The 20465-nt window shown below is 41.5% G+C and overlaps 1 protein-coding gene across 4 annotated transcripts in view; it reads left to right on the top strand.

Moving 5' to 3' along the window:
• The first annotated feature begins 1289 nt into the window (after positions 1 to 1289).
• Positions 1290 to 20465, top strand: part of xrn2 (5'-3' exoribonuclease 2) — a 40541-nt gene continuing 21365 nt past the window's right edge. The window contains exons 1-22 of one of the 4 annotated variants that reach the window (XM_023973663.2): positions 1290 to 1513; positions 2047 to 2174; positions 2351 to 2462; positions 2584 to 2695; positions 2849 to 2907; positions 5781 to 5870; positions 6101 to 6173; positions 6368 to 6418; positions 7558 to 7715; positions 8584 to 8658; positions 9052 to 9185; positions 9302 to 9359; positions 9649 to 9756; positions 10044 to 10088; positions 10785 to 10928; positions 11176 to 11220; positions 11833 to 11921; positions 16199 to 16334; positions 18644 to 18751; positions 18835 to 18924; positions 19135 to 19207; positions 19417 to 19500. In XM_023973663.2, the coding sequence (XP_023829431.1) occupies positions 1439 to 1513; positions 2047 to 2174; positions 2351 to 2462; positions 2584 to 2695; positions 2849 to 2907; positions 5781 to 5870; positions 6101 to 6173; positions 6368 to 6418; positions 7558 to 7715; positions 8584 to 8658; positions 9052 to 9185; positions 9302 to 9359; positions 9649 to 9756; positions 10044 to 10088; positions 10785 to 10928; positions 11176 to 11220; positions 11833 to 11921; positions 16199 to 16334; positions 18644 to 18751; positions 18835 to 18924; positions 19135 to 19207; positions 19417 to 19500 (2047 nt within the window). In that variant the 5' untranslated portion in view covers positions 1290 to 1438. The other 3 variants (XM_023973665.2, XM_023973664.2, XM_023973667.2) reach the window with 3 other exon arrangements.

The raw sequence follows: 20465 nt of genomic DNA, 5'->3' as shown, positions 1-20465 counted from the left end.
GTCCGTAGTATATCCCTCGCGTCCGACTCATTGAAGAAGAACTCCTCGTCCAATTTGAGGTGAGTAATCCCAGTTCTGATGTCCAGAAGATCTTTTTGGTTGTAAGAGACGGTAGCAGCAACATTATATACAAAACAAGTTACGAACAACGCAAACAAAACAAACAAAATAGCATGGTTGGTTAAGAGCCGATAAGACGGCGGCCCTACCCTCCGGCACCATCTACTTCAAAAGTACTTGAACACAATCATGTCGGACTTACCACTTCCCAGTTTCCTATTTCCTTTTTCCAAATTTTACCAAGACAAATGATTATTCATGTTCTGAATAATTCAGTGGGGTCTCTCGCTAACATTTCATTAAGAGTATATGCAAAAAGTCCGATTTCGTAACCTAATACATCTGATAATAAGTACCGAGCAATGTTGACGGAGAGGTACAACTTTCTCACCCACAACTTTTGAGAATTTTACATTTTGTGGTGGTCGTCTTTGAAGTTGTTTCTGTGGGTTGCAAAAAGAAAAATTAGCATGACAAGAGCTGAATTCAATGTAAAAGGCTTTGTCTCAATCCATATCTATCTTACCTCTATATTGTTTTCTGTCCAGCGGATTCGACAAGAGGAGTTCAATGGGAAAGTGAGCCTGTCAGGCAGCCTTCATTCTCACACAGCATCCAGTTTAGCTGACCGGATGCTGCACAATGTTCATTATTTTTGACCAATTATTTTCTCTGGCCTCCATTGAAATAAAAATGATTTTAACACCCTAATTTTGGCCATCCTACAAGGGTAAAAACAACTTTCGAACGGATTATGATAGAGGCATGAGGTTTGGAATATTGGTTTTCTTCGAGGTTATTTAAACAATTAGCCTTATTTGACCCATTGGTCAAAATATGTTTTGGATTTGACAAATCCGTTTTTGACAATTACAACCAAACTATGGATAATCAAGCTAGCTAAAATCTTATTGGTTGAATAATTGTTCTGACTTTAAAAGTACTTGACCACAATTATGTTGGACTTACCACTTCCCAGTGTCCTATTTCCCACGAGCACCAGAAGTCAGCATGATAGATGAGTTTACCACTAGTAATTACCAGTTGGAGGGTCGTCCAAGTGGATATTTCCCAGTGATATGTTGTAAATAAATACTACCTTCTCACTTGGTTATGATCGCAGAATTTGAACGTTTCGGAATTGAATACCTCATCGGCCTTCTCGTGGTTTGAATTCGCGATGGGGCGCTGTTTGACTCCTGTCCTGTACACAATTGCTCCCGGAAGATGAAAACAACATAACCCGGAAATCAACCGTTGCCATGAGCTTATTTGTTAACGCGTAGCTAGTAAAACGGCTTTTTTTTTAAAAACTAAATAATTTTAAATCTATATAATAATTTATAGCTGTGTGTAGCGTATTGTAAAACTACGGGAGATGGGAGTCCCCGCATTTTTTCGTTGGTTGAGTCGGAAATATTCTACAATTGTTGTCCATTGTACTGAGGAGAGGGTACGTGTTTGTAGGCAGCTAGCTAACGTTAGTGTGTTGCGTATTTAAGACCGTGTAATAATTGTGCCCTTTATTTCTTAGTACATCTAGCATGTACTAACCTTATTGCACTTTAGATATCAAAATAGTTAGTTTTCATAATTTTCTCTTTTCAACGACAGAGCTAGCAGAGCAGATTATATCATTTGTCGAGTGAATGAACAACAATGTATGAGATGCACGCAGTTAGATAGCTAACGTTAGCTATGCTACTTGCAGTGATTGACACAGAAACTCGTGTGCAGAGCCTTGTTGCCTGTGTTGCGCAAGTGTCGAGTTGGTATTCTATTGGTTTGCGAACAAGCAGAAGCGAGATAGCCCGCCAATGTTTTGACTTGGCGTGTTACAGAATCTAATGCATAACCAAGTAACGTTAAATCTCGCTAACCACCTTATTTATATTAGTTGCGTCATTGCAACAGTACATAAACAGACGTGCATTTGATAATAGGAAGAATGTTAAWWAWWWWWTTTTTTTWATCTTTTACTCCTAGTCCAAGGAATGTAATGGGGTACGAATTCCTGTTGATACCAGCAAACCGAATCCAAACGAAGTGGAGTTTGACAATTTGTACTTGGACATGAATGGGATCATTCACCCCTGTACACATCCTGAAGACAAGTTAGTCTTACTAACATAATTAAATAGAATGTGACTTTGTCCCAAATTACACCCTATTCCCTTTATAGTGCATTACTTTTGACCAGGGCCCATGGTATTGGTGGTACTCTTGTACATTACCTTGAATTGTGATGATAATGTAGTATAAACCCTCAAACTCTACTTCACTTTCACAGGGCTGCACCCAAAAATGAAGATGAAATGATGGTCGCCATCTTTGAATACATGGATCGGCTGTTCAATATTGTGCGACCCAGAAGGGTTCTCTACATGGCTATTGATGGAGTGGTAAATTCTGCTGCTTTCTTTTCATGAGAGAATAACATTTTCTATGAATCCCTATTTAGATTTTCTACAGTTCTGTACAAAACAATTTGTTATACATATGACCTTGTTTATCTCTGAACAGGCCCCTCGCGCCAAAATGAACCAGCAGCGCTCCAGGCGATTCCGTGCTTCCAAGGAAGGAGTGGAACTGGTTGAGGAGAAATCCCGCATCCGAGAGGAGGTCCTCGGGAGAGGTGCATATATTTTTATACGTTTTCTTATCCTTCCAATAGTCTTTAGATGGGAGTCTTTGTTAAACACTTTTTTAATTACAAATATATTCCATAAATATATTCCATGCATACTAAAWAWWWWTTTTTTTTAATTCGCCCGTCTACACATTTTAGGAGGGTATCTTCCACCGGTTGAAATCAAGGAGAGATTTGACAGCAACTGTATCACCCCAGTAAGTATGAGGCTTTTTTTTAAGGCTGTGTTTCTGTCACCAATATCTTAAAGTAACTGTRCAGGCAAAGTCTTACTTTTAAAAATGTAATATTCTATTAACTCCTACTCAGATAATGTTGTTGAGTCATCATACACTCGTATTTGTGGCCAAAGCATAAATTAGAGAAACACTTAAAAAAAAAATGCTTGCTTTCCTCATAGAGGATGATGTCACCCTACTGAGGATGACCTGACCAATCAGTGGTCTTCTTGCATGAATATATGGTACATGTCCACACCATTCTGTTGGGGGTATGCCCACATCATTCCAATACAGAAAAGTTGCTTTTAATGTAATTATTTCACATATATGTATGTGTGTGTATATATGTATGTATGTTTGGACACATTTACTCATTGAAGGGTTTTTATTTTTTACTGTTTTCTACATTGTAGAATAGTAGTGAAGACAAATTGTGAAATAACACATGGAATCATGTAGTAAACAAAAAAGTGTTAAACAAATCTAAATATATTTGATATTCTTRAAAGTAGCCACCCTTTGCTTTGATGACAGCTTTGCGTTCTCAACCAGCTTCATGAGGTAGTCACCTGGAAAGATTTTCCACCAGTCATTGAAGGAGTTCCCACACATGCTGAGCACTTGTTTGCTGCTTTTCCTTCACTCTGCGGTCCAACTCAACCCAAACCGTCTCAATTGGGTTGAGGTCGGGTGATTGTGGAGGCCAGGTCATCTGATGCAGCACTGCATCACTCTCCTTCTTGGTCAAATAGCCCTTACACAGCCTGGAGGTGAATTGGGTCATTGTCCTGTTGAAAAACAAATGATAGTCCCACTAAGTGCAAACCAGATGGGATGGCGTATTGCTAGAGAATGCTGTCATAGCCATGCTGGTTAAGAGTGCCTTAAATACTAAATAAATCACAGACAGTGTCACGAGCAAAGCACCATCACACCACCTCCTCCATGCTTCACGGTGGGAACCACATGCAAAGATCATCCGTTCACCTACTCTGCGTCTCACGAAGACACAGCGGTTGGAACCAAACATCTCAAATTTCGGACTCATCAGACCATAGAATAGATTTCCACCGGTCTAATGTCCATTGCTCGTGTTTCTTGGTCCATGCAAGTCTCTTCTTCTTGGTGTCCTTTGGTTGTGGTTTCTTTGCAGCAATTTGACCATGAAGGCCTGATTCACACAGTCTCCTCTGAACAGTTGATGTTGATTGTGTCATTACATGAACTCTGTGAAGCATTTATTTGGGCTGCAATTTAATGAACTTATCCTCTGCAGCAGAGGTATCTGGGTCTTCCTTTCCTGTGGTGGGCCTCATGAGAGCCAGTTTCATCACAGCGCTTGATGGTTTCTGTGACTGCACTTGAAGAAACTTTCAAAGATTGACATTTTTTGTATTGACTGACCATGTCTTAAAGTAATGATGGACTGTCGTTTCGCTTTGCTTATTTGAGCTGTTCTTGCCATAATATGGACTTGGTCTTTTACCAAATAGGGCTATCTTCTGTATACCCTACCATGTCACAACACAACTGATTGGCTCAAACGCATTAAGAAGGAAAGAAATTCCACAAATGAACGTTTAACAAGGCACACCTGTTAATTGAAATGTATTCCATTTGACTACCTCTTGAAGCTGGTTGAGAGAATGCCAAGTGTGCAAAGCCATCATCAAGGCAAAGGGTGGCTACTTTGAAGAATCTCAAATATAAAATATATTTAGATTTGTTTAACACTTATTTGGTTACTACAGGATTCTGTATGTGTTATTTCATAGTTTCGATGTCTTCACTATTATTCTACTATATGGTAAAAAGTAAGAAAACCCTTGAATGAGTAGGTGTGTCCAAACTTTTGACTGGTACTGTGTGTATGTATGTGTGTAAAATATATATCCAGCTAGCTGATATATAGGGGAGTCTGCCATTCAGAAGGGGGTTCATAATGTCACAATCTGGGAGATTGTGATGACAGACAGACAGACAGACAGACAGACAGAGAGACAGTGCATAGTATCATCTAAAATTCCTTTCACTTTTTGTATTCTGAATCAGTGCAAGGTGGAGGGGCAAAACAATGTTTCTATCTCACACACACGCACACACACACACACAACGAATACAGAGGAACTCCCCTATTTCCCAAACAAAGCCAGAAGACCCACCCCTATCTTCTAGTAGGCAGTTAGCAGCGACATACATTTAAAGATACTCCAACATTCTCAGATGACTCTGTGTGAAAATAACGACTAACCTTTTCAACACACCTACACCCACCCACAGCCTCAGTCTCCTCTGAATCGGAAAGTTCATCCTCATCAATCAAATCAATCAAATGTATTTATAAAGCCCTTCTTACATCAGCTGATGTCACAAAGTGCTGTACAGAAACCCAGCCTAAAACCCTAAACAGCAAGCAATGCAGGTGTAGAAGCACGGTGGCTAGGAAAAACTCCCTCGAAAGGCCAGAACCTAGGAAGAAACCTAGAGAGGAACCAGGCTATGAGGGGTGGCCAGTCCTCTTCTGGCTGTGCCAGGTGGAGATTATAACAGAACGTGGCCAAGATGTTCAAATGTTCATAGATGACCAGCAGGGTAATAATCCTCATCCTGACACCAGTGCACCACAAGTTCTTCCTCTGCTAATTAATTACTATATATATATATATATATATATATGAATTATTTGGCTATAGGTCGTATTTCATAGAAATCTGGAAACACTGGACAGTTACTTTAACAGTGCAGAAGAACTTGCCCCTGGTACTTTTGGACCAGCTCTTTTTGTGTACCTGCAAAGTTGTGAATACTGTCTGGAAATTCATTATTGTTCATTTGAAAATCATCTCTAGGGCACAGAGTTCATGGACAACCTTGCAAAGTGTCTCCGTTACTACGTTGCAGACAGACTCAGTAATGACCCTGGATGGCGTAACATTACAGTAGGTATTATTCCGAAAAGGTGATGGTGTCTGTGGAAAAAGACCACGACAATTTCTAGTGCATTGGTGCTCTTTAATTTTTACCATGTCAAAGCTTGTTTTTTTACGTGTTGGTCTGTTCTACTCAGTCAAGAAGTACATATTTTCTTGGAAATTAAACAAAGGTCAGGTCTGACACGGTCATATGCATTCAATATTGCTCAAATGACAACTTTCTTTGTTCATTCTAGGTAATCTTGTCTGATGCCAGTGTCCCTGGTGAGGGGGAGCATAAGATCATGGACTATATTAGACGGCAGAGAGGTAGGAGTCAAGATAGTTTTCAATATGAATTTGTTGACCATTTTGAAGGTCATTTGTGACATACTTGGCTGAAATCACAGGCATATTACAAAGTCACAAATGGCCTTCCATCTTAGTACAAGCTCTGCAATTGTGTGTAAGCTAACTATATGTAATGATGCGTTTATCTTTTTTTCATCTTTTTCTTTTTACAGCTCAACCCCACCATGACCCCAACACACACCACTGTCTTTGTGGAGCTGACGGTAAGCTTTGCACCACAATGGTCTCTCTGTAGTAATGAGTAACCAACACAACTCTTCCAAAAAGCTGTGCTTCGTGTATCCTTCATAGTATTGATGAATTATGAGAGAGCATGATAAATGCAGACATGATGCAAATTAGATCTCACATTTACTGTAGGAAAGACTTGTCAAACCAGCTAGAAGGCTTCTAAATGCACAATGATACCTATTCAGGATTTGATAAATAGTTGTTAATAATTGTAGGGCACACAATGTTACCTTATTGAGCTAGATGGGCAAAAGACCTGTGGGTGACCGTGATAACATATGTTTGTTTTTCTAAGACGACGGCAAAGGGTTTAGTTATGCACCGTAACTGCAGGCAATGCTTTGCTAAATGGTTATCGATATAGTGAATATAAAAATGTTCTTACACTTGTTTAAAAGTTTGGCAACATTAGTTGCAACTCTCCAACCTTGGATTTTGTTAGAGGATAGGGCTTCTCTGTTTACTGCCGGCCTTATTGTCCTGCTATATTAATGGCCAGTTAGTTTTAAATGGGTGAAATTATGCAGGACATGATAGATAAAAGCTTCAGTCATTCAATGGTTCATGATGCCCTTGGTAGACAAAAGAGGGAAAATATTGCATGTAATTAGCTTGAAGAGGAGCCTGATGCATTCAGCCTGTCCCAAATGACATCCTATTCCCTATATATAGTGCACTACTTTTGACCAGGGCACATAAGGCTTTGGTCAAAAGTAGTGCACGATGTTGGGAATAGGGTGCCATTTTGGGTGAAGCTTCACTCCCCTCAAATGGATAAATCATGCTATTGTACGTGTATATTAATGACACATGTAGATAATAATGCATGCGTGGCTCATGGGGACTAGGTAATTTAATTAACATAAAGCCTTAGAAACCTGAGTTCATTGTTCCTGATGACAGTACATGTATAAAACGCAGTACTTCAGAGCTGTTTTCAGCCTTCCACTGTATTTCAAGATTTTCTGTTTCCACAAAAACCCTGATCAAGGCCTAGGGCTGCTAATCGTTGGTTTTACATTTGAACAACAAAGAAGCTTTTTCATCAACTACCACTGTCCTAACAGAGTTACTGAATTTCCTCTTCACTTCCAATTGTATATTTCCCTAGCTGACCTGATCATGCTGGGTCTTGCCACTCACGAGCCCAATTTCACCATCATCAGAGAAGAGTTCAAGCCCAACCAGCCTAGGCCCTGTGCTATGTGTGGACAGAAAGGCCATGAGATCAAGGACTGCCAGGGAGTGGCCAGGGAGAAACAGGGAGAGGTAAATTTACTTTATAGCCATCAAGGTTGGGGTCAATTCCTCATTCAATTCTCTCTCCCTGTAAATTMTATTAAATTCAAATTCCAGGTCAGTCTTTGAATTCTGAGAATCCAATTCCTCTGAATTCCAATGTTGGGTAAATTCCAATAATTACATTCCCAATTCAATATTATCCCTAACAATTCCACTAATTGGAATTAATTTCCTTCGGTCTGAGCATGTTACTCTAGAGACAGCCTAGCTATACTGGAAATATAGGAATGCAGGTTGAAATTATTCTAATCAAATCCTACAGTGAATGTTTTATACTATGTGCATTCATACCATTAACTGGGAAATTTATAAATATTGAATTTCAATTCCAAGGACTAAGTGTTTTTATATATATATATTTTTTTTCCATTTAAATTCTAATTTAATTCCACTTAAGTTCTCCACTTCATGGGGGAAATCAAGAATTTAATTGGATTTTCAAATTAAATTTGGAATTGYCCCCATACTCAATGGAGAATTTACCACATACCCATATACTTCATCATTGCGCTAATGCTACTTAGCATTGGCTTGCTAAACTACCTTTAACTTCCTTCATACTGGACACGGACACACAAATTGAATTATCACAAGTTCATCTGACTCTGAGGAAGTAGATAAAATCCTAAAGTATCCTTCTAAGGGCCATTTTCACAGGCAGACTAAGCCTAGTCTTAAACTAAAAAGCATTTTCAATGGAGATTCTCTATTGAGTTTGTTTTTTCGTTCAGGCCTACGCTTAATCTGTGCTCAGTAAACCGCCCCCAAAAAGTGTACATTACATTTGCTCTCCGTTTTATGAGCAATGATGACTAATAATGTGTTCTTATTGCAGCATGATGAGTTTGCAGACACTATGCCGGCTTCTGAACAGGAGTTCATATTCATCAGGCTGTGCGTTTTGCGTGAGGTACGTTCTGTCTCAGACGTCTTAGAATTTCCAAAAAGCCTATTATATTTATGGTCATGTAACTATACTGAACAAAAATATGAATGCAACAATTTCAAAGATTTTGCTGAGTTACAGTTCATATAAGGAAATCAGTCAATTGAAATAAATTCATTAGGCCCTAATTTATGAATTTCACATGACTGGGCAGGGGTGCAGCAATAGGCCCACCCACTTGGCAGCCAGGCCCAGCCAATCAGCATGAGTTTTTCTCCACAAAAGGGCTTTATTACTGACAGGCGGCTTATGGTAGAGAAATGAACATTACATTTCAGATCGAAATGAAATGAGACACATCTCCTTTTTTGAGTTATTTTTAATCCGTTTATCAAGACATGCTTTCTTTTCCTATAGTACCTGGAGCGAGAGCTGACAATGGCCAGTCTGCCCTTTCCCTTTGACTTTGAGAGGACTGTCGACGACTGGGTCTTCATGTGCTTCTTTGTTGGCAATGATTTCCTGCCTCACTTACCGTCCTTAGAGATTAGGTAAACCTGACGGAACTGAGATGAAGCTTATCGTCTTGAAAACACCTTGACAAAAATACATTCTTGCTGTTTCCATACTTTTCAGTTGTTGATGGTATGTTCCATGTGTCCTTCAGAGAGGGTGCGATAGATCGACTGGTGGGCATCTACAAAGACGTCGTGCACAAGACTGGAGTAAGTGTTCTCTGTGTTGGCTTGGTTATGACTGTCTCACATGGTTTCTTAGCAGACGTTACTTAGAATCCCCCACCCCAGAAGTTTTTGGGTCAGTTTGCCAAACACAGATTAAGCCTAGTCCTGGATGAAAATACATGTTCTGTGTCATTTCTCTATTGGAATAGTTGTTTAGTCCAGGACTATGGCTTAATCTGCGTCTGGGAAACCGGCCCTTAAAGCTGTCCTGACTTTCTTCCTTGCCCAGGTGTCTGTTCATAGCCTTAACGTGGTCTTTCTCTGCTCACAGGGCTACATCACAGAGAATGGTTTTGTCAAATTGGAGAGTGTTGAGTTGATCATGCAGGCCATCGGCGTGGCTGAGGACAACATCTTCAAGAAGCGCAAAGAGGATGATGTAAGATGGAAGCTGGAAGCAGTAGCTTTCAGCAGGGAATTTTTCCTCTTCAATAGATCATTTTCTTCCTTTGTTAAACTGAGGGGTGGGAGATTTTCCAAAGGATTTACATGAATCATGGCTTGGGTGTTTCATAAATTCTCTTTTCGAGCGGGTATTTGTCAGACACTCAGCTGTCATTTACGCTATTTTAGCCGATGCCAATTTTAGTCGCGGTTAATCACTGTTCTGTAATTTACTGTAACTTTTCCAGTTTACTGTTTGTGTAAATGGGGTTTGTCTTGTAGGAGGGATTCAAGCGAAGGAATAAGGACAAAAAGAAGAGAATGAAGGTAAGTGAAGTGGATTGGGCTATTTTATTGTAGCTTGACTTTGTACTGTGGGTGAATGCATTCTCATTTCCTTGACAATATGTTTTGGATGAACTTAACTCCTTACCTTCATGTTTTCTTAGAATTATGAGTATGCATGCAAGGCCATTTATTTCAATGGGCAATTAAACTATTTTTCATTGGTTCTGATTTATACTGTCAATGTGGTAGCGRTGTGTATTGTTCGAAATCTTCCCTTAATAGATGTTTTAAATCAGGGGTGCACAACTGTGGCCCTTGAGGTCTGCTGTATTGTATGCCAGTTTTCTTACTTGCTTTTTTGGACAATGGCAGATTTTTAGATCTAGGAAACCAAACGTGTGTGCAAGATTTGTGAAACCTGTGACTTTATGGGCCAATTTCACAGACTCATATTAAGCCTGGGGGCAGCAGGTAGCCTGGGGGGTAAGAGTGTTAGGCCAGTAACCAGTAAACGTTTGCTAGATTGAATTACCTGAGCCGACACGGTAATAATCTTGTCATTCTGCCTTTGGGCAAGGCAGTTAATACCAGACAACAACTGCGCCAATGACGTGGATATCGATTAAGGCATCCCCCCCACCTCTCTGAATCAGGGTTAAATGCGGATGACGCATTTGTACAACTGACTAGGTATCCCAAATTGTTCAACTAAATGATAAGTTGTGTGCTTCCTAGGCTCAGCAGCAGGGCCCAGCCTACATGACCGCTGGTCAGTTCGCCCCCCAGGCCCTTGGCGGCAGAGGCAGACCTGGGGTTGTCCAGAACGCCCGACACCAAGCCTTCGACATGAGGATGCAGGGCAGGGACCAGCACAACAAGGTATGATGGGGGGCTTATCAGGGGGATATTGCTTCTGGTCAACGGTGCAAGGAAAAAACYCCTATTATCCACTATTAAAATCCAACGTTGTCATATGCACAGGATACAGCGTAGTGTACCCAGTACAATGAGATGCTTACTGGCGAGGTCTCCGCACAGTGAACATCTATACGAATGTTGAGGTGTTAGGGCGATATAGGACACTTATACAATTTTATAGGTATTTAAATATGTATTTTTATTTCAGGATGCTGCGCAATCCCTAAAAGCCATGATGAAGAATGGTGGCCAGGTATGCCTCCACTGAGAACCTTCAGTTTTATAGTGATTTGTAAACTGGTGTAGAATTTTACATGTCTTGTATTGATCAAATGTGGCGGAGGACTTTTGTCCATGTTCAAGCGTTATGTACCTCAAGTGTGAGTGCAGTACACATTTCCATGTTCTTTTGATGCTGGTCTGGGCTAGTTTCTATTTTTTATTAATGTATATTCTGAAGCTCTTAATGCCTCTATTCAATCTGCCTTTGTTACTTAAATGTATGAGAAAAATAGCCGGAGATATTTGCACATGAATGAAGTGTGGCAAAGGTGAAGGTCTGCACACACTAGCTGAATGTTTTATTTTCTTATAATTGAGCAAGTATGCTATTTATCGCAAGTTTGACAAAACCATCGTTAGAGCTGGAAATGCATGAAACTGTTTTTATTCAGTACATTAACTTAAGTGCCTAAGTAATTTATGCACAAAAGTCTAATGGAAACACCTCTGGAGGGACATGTGCATATTTGTTCTATGTGGATTTTAGAATATTTGCATGAAAATCTGTCGCCAATTGGTGGAAACCGATCTGCTGCCAGATGGTTTAGGTATAATTATTTGTAAGYATGTGTGTTTTGTCCAGGCAGGAAGCAGTGATGGGCAGGATGGCCGGGGTGTGAAGCGGAAAGCCGAGGACAGTGACAGCGAGCCAGAGCCTGAGGATAACGTCAGGTAAATGGCTACGCTACAGTCAGTCAACTAGGGAGTAAACCAACCAGGACAGTCTCATCCAAGTAGCCAGTCAGTCAAACCAACCAGGCAGGCCTCTCAGCAAGGGTGTGATGGTCTGATTTATGCCTCTCCAGTGCAGCATGGTTCCCTTAGGAGCTCCTCTGTGGTTTCCTACCACCTCCAAACCCCCTATCACCCCCTCCCTCCTGCAAGTTATTAATATGGAAAGGAGGCATATTCTCATAAATTCCTCTGTGATGTACTCGCGAAGGCTGTTGAATCCATTGGGCTAAATTGGTATTCATGGAGGCTTTGCTGTTACAAGGCTGCTCTCCCTGTGGGCCAGTGTGAAGGATTGGCTAGACAGATGCTGCTCATCTTTCATTATGTGTGCAGTGCATCGCCAATCCACTAATGTCGAAACCTTTCAGCTGCTTCCTAAAGCAGCAAACTAGTTACTCTTCCATGTCTTCAAGGGACTATTGTAATTCCCAAATCCTGTATGGAAGATGAGGAAATGGTCTCCTACTGGCTATAATAATGCACTATATGACCGAAAGTATGCCTAGCCCAAACCATGAAAAACAGCCCCAGACCATTATTCCTCCTCCACCAAACTTTACAGTTGGCACTATGCATTGGGGCAAGTAGCGTTCTCCTGGCATCCACCAAACCCATATGTGTTCGTCGGACTGCCAGATGGTGAAGCGTGAGTCATGTCAGAGAACGCATTTCCACTGCTCCAGAGTCAAATGTCGGTGAGCTTTACACCACTCCAGCCAACACTTGGCATTGTGTATGGAGATCTTATGCTTGTGTGCGGCTGCTCGGCCATGGAAACCCATTTCATGAAGTTCCAGACGAACAGTTATTGTGCTGACGTTTCTTTCCGAGGCAGTTTGGAACTCTAGTGAGTGTTGCAACRGAGGGCAGACTATGTTTACGCGCTTCAGCATTCGGCGGTCCCATTCTGTGAGCTTGTGTGTGACCTACCACTTCATGGCTACACTGTTGTTGCTCCTAGACGTTTCCACTTTACAATAAAAGCACTTCCAATTGACTGGGGCAGCTTTAGCAGGGCAGAAATTTGAAGAACTGACTTGTTGGAAAGGTGGCATCCTGTGACGGTGCCATGTTGAAAGTCAGACTAATTTAGAATGGACCATTTTACAGCCAATGTTTGTCTATGGAGATTTTATTAAGTATTCAGAACCCTAGACTTTTTCCATGTTTTGTTATATTACAGCCTTGTTCTAAAATGTATTACATTTTTCAAAAAGTGATCAATCTACACACAATACCCTATAATTACAAATCTGAAAACAGGTTTTTAMTTTWTTTTTTGCGAATGTATTACAGATTTTAAAAAACAAACCAAAAAAAACGTGTATTTACATAGGTATTCAGACCCTCTGCTATGAGACTCAAAATTGAGCTCGGGTGCATCCTGTTACCATTGATCATCTAGGAGATGTTTCTACAATTGAATTGGAGTCCACCTTTGGTAAATTCAATTGATTGGACATGATTTGGAAAGACACACCTGTCTATAAATGTCTCACAGTTGACAGTGCATGTCACAGCAAAAACCAAGCCATGAGGTCGAAGGAATTGTCCGTAGAGCTTCGAGACAGGATTGTGTCGAGGCACATATCTGGGGAAGGGCACCAAAACATTTCTGCAGCATTGAGGGTCTCCAAGAACACAGTGGCCTCCCATCATTCTTAAATGGAAGAAGTTTGGAACCACCAAGACTTCCTAGAGCTGGCTGCTCTGCCAAACTGAGCAATCGGGGGAGAAGGGCCTTGGTCAGGGAGGTGACCAAGAACCTGATGGTCACTCTGACAGAGCTCCAGAGTACCTCTGTGGAGATGTGAGAACCTTCCAGAAGGACAACCATTTCTGCAGCACCACACCAATCAAGCCTTTACGGTACAGTGGCCAGACAGATGACACTCCTCAGTAAAAGGCACATGACAGCCCGCTTGGAGTTTGCCAGAAGGCACCTAAAGGACTCTCGGACCATGAGAAACAAGATTCACTGGTCAGATGAAAATCGAGATTGAAATGGTTGGCCTGAATGCCAGGCGTCACGTCTGGAGTAAACCTGGCACCATCCCTACGGTGAAGCATGGTGGTGGCAGCATGCTGTGGAGATGTTTTTCAGAGGCGGGGACTGGGAGACTAGTCTGGATTGAGGGAAAGATGAACGGAGCAAAGTACAGAGATCCTTGATGAAAACCTACTCCAGAGCGCTCAGGACCTCAGACTGGGGTGAAGGTTCACCTTCCAACAAGACAACGACCCTAAGCATACAGCCAAGACAACGCAGGAGTAGTCTCTGAATGTTCTTGAGTGGCCCAGCCAGAGCCCGGACTTGAACCCGATCGAATATCTCTGGGGAGACCTGAAAATAGCTGTGCAGTGACACGCCCCATCCAACTTGACAGCTTGAGAGGATCTGCAGAGAAGAATGGGAGGAACTCTTCAAATACAGGTGTGCAAAGCTTGTATTGTTTATACCCAAGAAGACTCGAGGCTGTAATCGCTGCCAAAGGTGCTTCTAAATACTTACAGTTGAAGTCAGAAGTTTACATACACCTTAGCCAAATACATTTAAACTCAGTTTTTCACAATTCCTGACATTGAATCCTGAGCTGGTGTAACTGAGTCAGGTTTGTAAGCATCCATGCTCGCACAAGCTTTTTCAGTTCTGCCCACAAATTTTCTATGGGATTGAGGTCAGGGCTTTGTGATGGCCACTCCAATACCTTGACTTTGTTGTCCTTAAGCCATTTTGCCACAACATTGGGTCATTGTCCATTTGGAAGACCCATTTGCGACCAAGCTTTAACTTCCTGACTGATGTCTTGAGATGTTGCTTCAATATATCCACATAATTTTCCTCCTCATGAWGCCATCTATTTTGAAGTGCACCAGTCCCTCCTGCAGCAAAGCACCCCACAACATGATGCTGCCACCCCCATGCTTCACGTTTGGGATGGTGTTCTTCYGCTTGCAAGCCTCCCCCTTTTTCCTCCAAACATAATCATGGTCATTATGGCCAAACAGTTCTATTTTTGTTTCATCAGACCAGAGGACATTTCTCCAAAAAGTACGATCTTTGTCCCCATGTGCAGTTGCAAACCGTAGTCTGGCTTTTTTTATGGCGGTTTTGGAGCAGTGGCTTCTTCCTTGCTGAGCGGCCTTTCAGGTTATGTCGATATAGGACTCGTTTTACTGTGGATATAGATACTTTTGTACCTGTTTCCTGCAGCATCTTCACAAGGTCCTTTGCTGTTGTTCTGATTTGCACTTTTCGATCCAAAGTACGTTCATCTCTAGGAGACAGAACGCGTCTCCTTCCTGAGCGGTATGACGGCTGCATGGTCCCATGGTGTTTATTCTTGCATACTATTGTTTGTACAGATGAACGTGGTACCTTCAGGCGTTTGGAAATTGCTCCCAAGGATGAACCACACTTGTGGAGGTCTACAATTTTTTTTTTTTTGAGGTCTTGGCTGATTTCTTTTGATTTTCGCATGATGTCAAGCAAAGAGGCACTGAGTTTGAAGGTAGGCCTTGAAATACATCCACAGGTACACCTCCAATTGACTCAAATGATGTCAATTAGCCTACCAGAAGCTTCTAAAGCCATGACATCATTTTCTGGAATTTTCCAAGCTATTTAAAGGCACAGTCAACTTAGTGTATGTAAACTTCTGACCCACTGGAATTGTGATACAGTATATTATAAGTGAAATAATCTGTAAACAATTGTTGGAAAAATGACTTGTCATGCACAAAGTAGATGTCCTAACCGACTTGCTAAAACTATAGTTTGTTAACAAGAAATTTGTGGAGTGGTTGAAAAACACGTTTTAATGACTCCAACCTAAGTGTATGTGAACTTCAGACTTCAAATGTATGTAAATGTAATATTTCAGTTTCTTTTTTTTATACATTTGCAAAAATTTCTAAACCTGTTTTTGCTTTTTCATTGTGGGTTGTTGTGTGTAGATGGAGGGGAAACAATTTATCAATTTTTTTATAAAGCTGTCATGTAACAAAGTGGAGAAAGTCAAGATCTGAATACTATCAGAATGCACTGCATATAGTATATGTTACACGGAATTGTGATAGACATGCAAGACTGAGTATGGCCTTCTAATCAATAGAACTCTGTGAGGAGGCCCAAGTCTTTTGTCCTTGCTGGCTGTTTAGATAGCTTTGTCATCCCACTCTTACAGTAGAACATGACTGTCCATGTGTGTTAGGTTGTGGGAGGACGGCTGGAAGCAAAGATACTACAAAACCAAGTTTGACGTTGACGCGACTGACGATGACTTCCGCAAAAAGGTGGTGAAGTCCTACGTGGAGGGTCTCTGCTGGGTACTCCGATACTACTACCAGGTATGACACTGATTCAAATCCACTTTTATTTTTCAAATGCACAGGATACAATGTAGTGTACACAATCTAATGAAATGCTTACTTGCAAGGTCTTACTTGAAAAAGTTAACATGCACTGTAGAGAATTAACATAATGGCCTCCACAAAATTGCCTTTAAAGGCCCAGTGCAATAAAAAATAAATATTCCCACACTGAGGTTGGAATAATATTGTGAAAATTATGATAATACTCTTTTAGTGTAAGAGCTGTTTGAAAAGTTTTATCCTTTTTTGGTGGGATGGAGTTTGAGCCTTCCATGGTGACATCACCATGCAGTAAATGTATTAATAGACCAATAAGATCGAGTTTTGAAAGCCGTGCTCTAAGAGAAGAGCATTCCATCCAGCCAACAGTCAACCATTGGTGTGACTGAAATGGTAAATCACTAGCCAAGGATAAGTGTTTCAAGCCTGGATTCTTTGGCTGAATCACTACACTGAACAAAAATGTTCACCAAAAGCACTACATCCCTGTTAGTGAGCATTTCTCCTTTGCCAAGATAATCCATCCACCTGACAGGTGTGGCATATCGAGAAGCTGATTAAACAGCACTACACGTGTACACCTTGTGCTGGGGATGAAAGGCCACTCTTAAATGTGCAGTTTTGTCACACAATGCCAGAAATGTCTCAAGTTTTGAGAGAGCGTGCAATTGGCATGCTGACTGCCAGAATGTCCACCAGAGCTTTTGCCAGAGAATTTTATGTACATTTCTTTACCATAAGCCACCTTCGTTTTAGAGAATTTGGCAGTACGTCTAACTGGTCTCARAACTGCAGACCACGTGTAACCACCCCAGCCCAGGACCTCCACATCCGGCTTCTTCACCTGCGGGATCGTCTGATACCAGCCACCCAGACAGATGATGAAACTGGGTTTGCACACCCGAAGAATTTCTGTGCAAACAAAGTCTCAGAGAAGCTTCTGAGTGCTCGTCCTGCTCACCAGGGTCTTAACTTGACTGACTTCAGTGGGCAAATGCTCACCTTTGATGGCCACTGGCACACTGGAGAAGTGTGCTCTTCACGGATGAATCCCGGTTTCAATTATACCGGGCAGATGGCTGACAGCGTGTATGAAGTTGTGTGGCAAGAGGTTTTCTGACCGACGTTGTGAATAGTGCCCCGTGGTGGTGGTGGGGTTATGGTATGGGCAGACAAAAGTTACGAACACAATTGCATTTTATCGATAGCAATTGGAATGCAGAGAGAGCGTGACGAGATCCAGACACCCATTGTCGTGCCATTCATCCGCCGCCATCACCTGATGTTTCAGCATGATAATGCACAACCCCATATTGCAAGGATCTGTAAGCAATTCCTGGAAGCTGAAAATGTCCCAGTTCTTCCATGGCCTGCATACTCACCAGACATGTCACCCATTGAGCACGTTTGGGATGCTCTGTATCGACGTGTACGGCACTGTGTTCCAGTTCCCGCCAATATCTAGCAACTTTGCACAGCCATTGAAGAGGAGTGGGACAACAAGACACACTTAACAGCCTGATCAACTCTGGTATTGGAAAGTGTTTTGGGACATGTACGTTTGCCAGTTGGCGGACTTCCCAAACCCAATTCCAAGCCATTTGCACCATTCCTTCCAATGATTCAACTTTATGGTTTAACGACCTCTACTTCGCCTACCAGTTTTCCAAGTATGCAATCTGACATTTAATTATTTTAAGTCACAGGCAAGTGTCACCTAGATTAGAGGGTCATATAGGCTCCCCATTTTCTCTCAAAATGAATTGAAATTGAGAAAACGTTTGCTGTTCACATGTATTTGTTTGATTTACAACTGCACAGGACCAAGAAGAAAATATCTAAACTGATATTGAGATTTTTTTWAAACTTCAAATTCATCAATGGCCTGAACTCAATTATTCCAAATTTGAATGCATGTGGTTTGAGTCAAGTGTTTCTTTTCCCTCAATGCACTACATTGTAAATTGCAAGGGTGCAATATATTTGACCGCATCTGTAGGCCTAGGCCAGGGGATATTTATTCATCCCTGGGCATTCTTATTTAGTAGGCTATCTATTCAAATGTTTCCTGTTGAATTGTCAGTTATTTACGCAAATAAATCAAAGTAATGATTTACTATTTTCCTAATGTTGAATTCAGTCATTTATGTAAATAAATGAAAAGTAAAGTAAAATCTGGAATAAGTGGGCCCCTAGCTAGCTAGTAATTGAATCACTGTCAGTGGAAATTCCGTTATTGGAGGATCATTTCTCCTGGTCGTCTCATTAACTGTGTTGATTGACAGGGGTGCGCGTCCTGGAAGTGGTACTTCCCGTTCCACTACGCCCCATTTGCCTCGGACTTCAAAGACATCAAAGGCATGTTCACCGACTTTGAGCTTGGGACCAAGCCGGTAAGAATGGAGGACGTCAGGCTTCTCTCTCTCCCATTGTTAGGCCTGCCTGTTTTGTGTGGTCTAATGTTCCTGCGTTTCAGTTCAAGCCCCTGGAACAGCTGATGGGTGTCTTCCCTGCCGCCAGTGGAAACTTCCTGCCCCAAACATGGCGGTCACTCATGAGCAACCCAGTAAGTTTCACTTCATTTTAAAATGTTAACTATTTTTCAGCATAGTCTGAGCATATGTGGCTAATCTATAAGGGACCATAGATGTGGAACTGATAGATTTTCTATGTAGGGGACTATCCAAATAAAGTGTGACCAATGTTATGATCATAGAAGTTGATTTAACTGCTCTGTTACTCATATTTTCTTAACCTGTCGCTTCGTCTCCAACAGGAATCCTCCATCATTGACTTCTACCCTGATGACTTTGCCATTGACTTGAATGGAAAGAAATACGCTTGGCAGGGTAAGTCAACAGAATAATGGACTATTTAAACGGAACACCTTGACATGGCAGTGAATGCAGGTGGTTAGTTTGTATGTCCTGAATGATATACTCACTGCATTGCTTGCTCTTTGGGGTCCAGGCCTGGTAACTGTAAAGCATTACTGCTGATTTTAAAAAGGGCTTTATAAAATACATTTGATTGAATGCGTTTACCCCTCTGTGTGTAGGTGTTGCATTGCTTCCCTTCGTGGATGAGCGCAGGCTGAGGGCAGCCCTGGCTGAAGTCTACCCAAACCTTTCTCCAGAGGAAAGTGAGTAATGGGATTCTTCAACTTCAATCCACCATTMTAAACCACTCCTTCAGAATATGTAGTACAGTAGTACAGTTACAGTACTTTATTCATTAAATATTTCAAGTGTGACGAACACAACTTTAGAAGATGAATGTACAATGCATTCGGAAAGTATTCAGACCCCTTGACTTTTTCCACATTTTGTTACGTTACAGCCTTATTCTAAAATGGATTAAATAAAGTAATAATCCCTCATCAATCTACACACAATACCCCATAATGTCAAAGCGAAAACATGTTTTTAGAAATTTGAGCTAATGTATTATAAATAAAATGATTACATTTACATAAGTATTCAGACCCTTTACTCAGTACTTTGTTGAAGCACCTTTGGCAGTGATTACAGCCTCCAGTCTTCTTGGGTATGACGCTACAAGCTTGGCACACCTGTATTTGGGGAATTTCTCCCGTTCTTCTCTGCAGATCCTCTCAAGCTCTGTCAGGTTGGATAGGGGGCATCTCTACACAGCTATTTTCAGGTCTCTCCAGAGATGTTAAATCGTGTTCAAGTTCGGGCTCTGGCTGGACCACTCAAGGACATTGAAACTTGTCCCGAAGCCACTCCTGCATTGTCTTGGCTGTGTGTTTAGGGTCGTTGTCCTTTTCGGTGAACTTTCGTTCCAGTCTGAGGTCCTGAGCTCTCTGGAGCAGGTTTTCATCAAGGAGCTCTCTAGGGGCTCCTGAGTGGCACAGTGGTCAGTGCTAGAGGCGTCACTGCAGACACCCTGGTTCGAATCCAGGCTGTATCACAACCGGCCGTAATTGGGAGTCCCATAGGGCAGCGTACAATTGGCCTAGCGTTGTACGGGTTTGGCTGGTGTAGGCCATCATTGTAAATACGAATTTGTTCTTAACTGACTTGCCTAGTTAACCTTTCTAGGACACACGTTCCGCTAGCGGAACCCCTCGACAACATTCCGCTG

The sequence above is a fragment of the Salvelinus sp. IW2-2015 genome, linkage group LG28, assembly GCF_002910315.2.
Source record: "Salvelinus sp. IW2-2015 linkage group LG28, ASM291031v2, whole genome shotgun sequence".
Taxonomy (NCBI): Eukaryota; Metazoa; Chordata; class Actinopteri; order Salmoniformes; family Salmonidae; genus Salvelinus; species Salvelinus sp. IW2-2015.
This window is presented reverse-complemented; position numbering and strand designations above follow the sequence as displayed.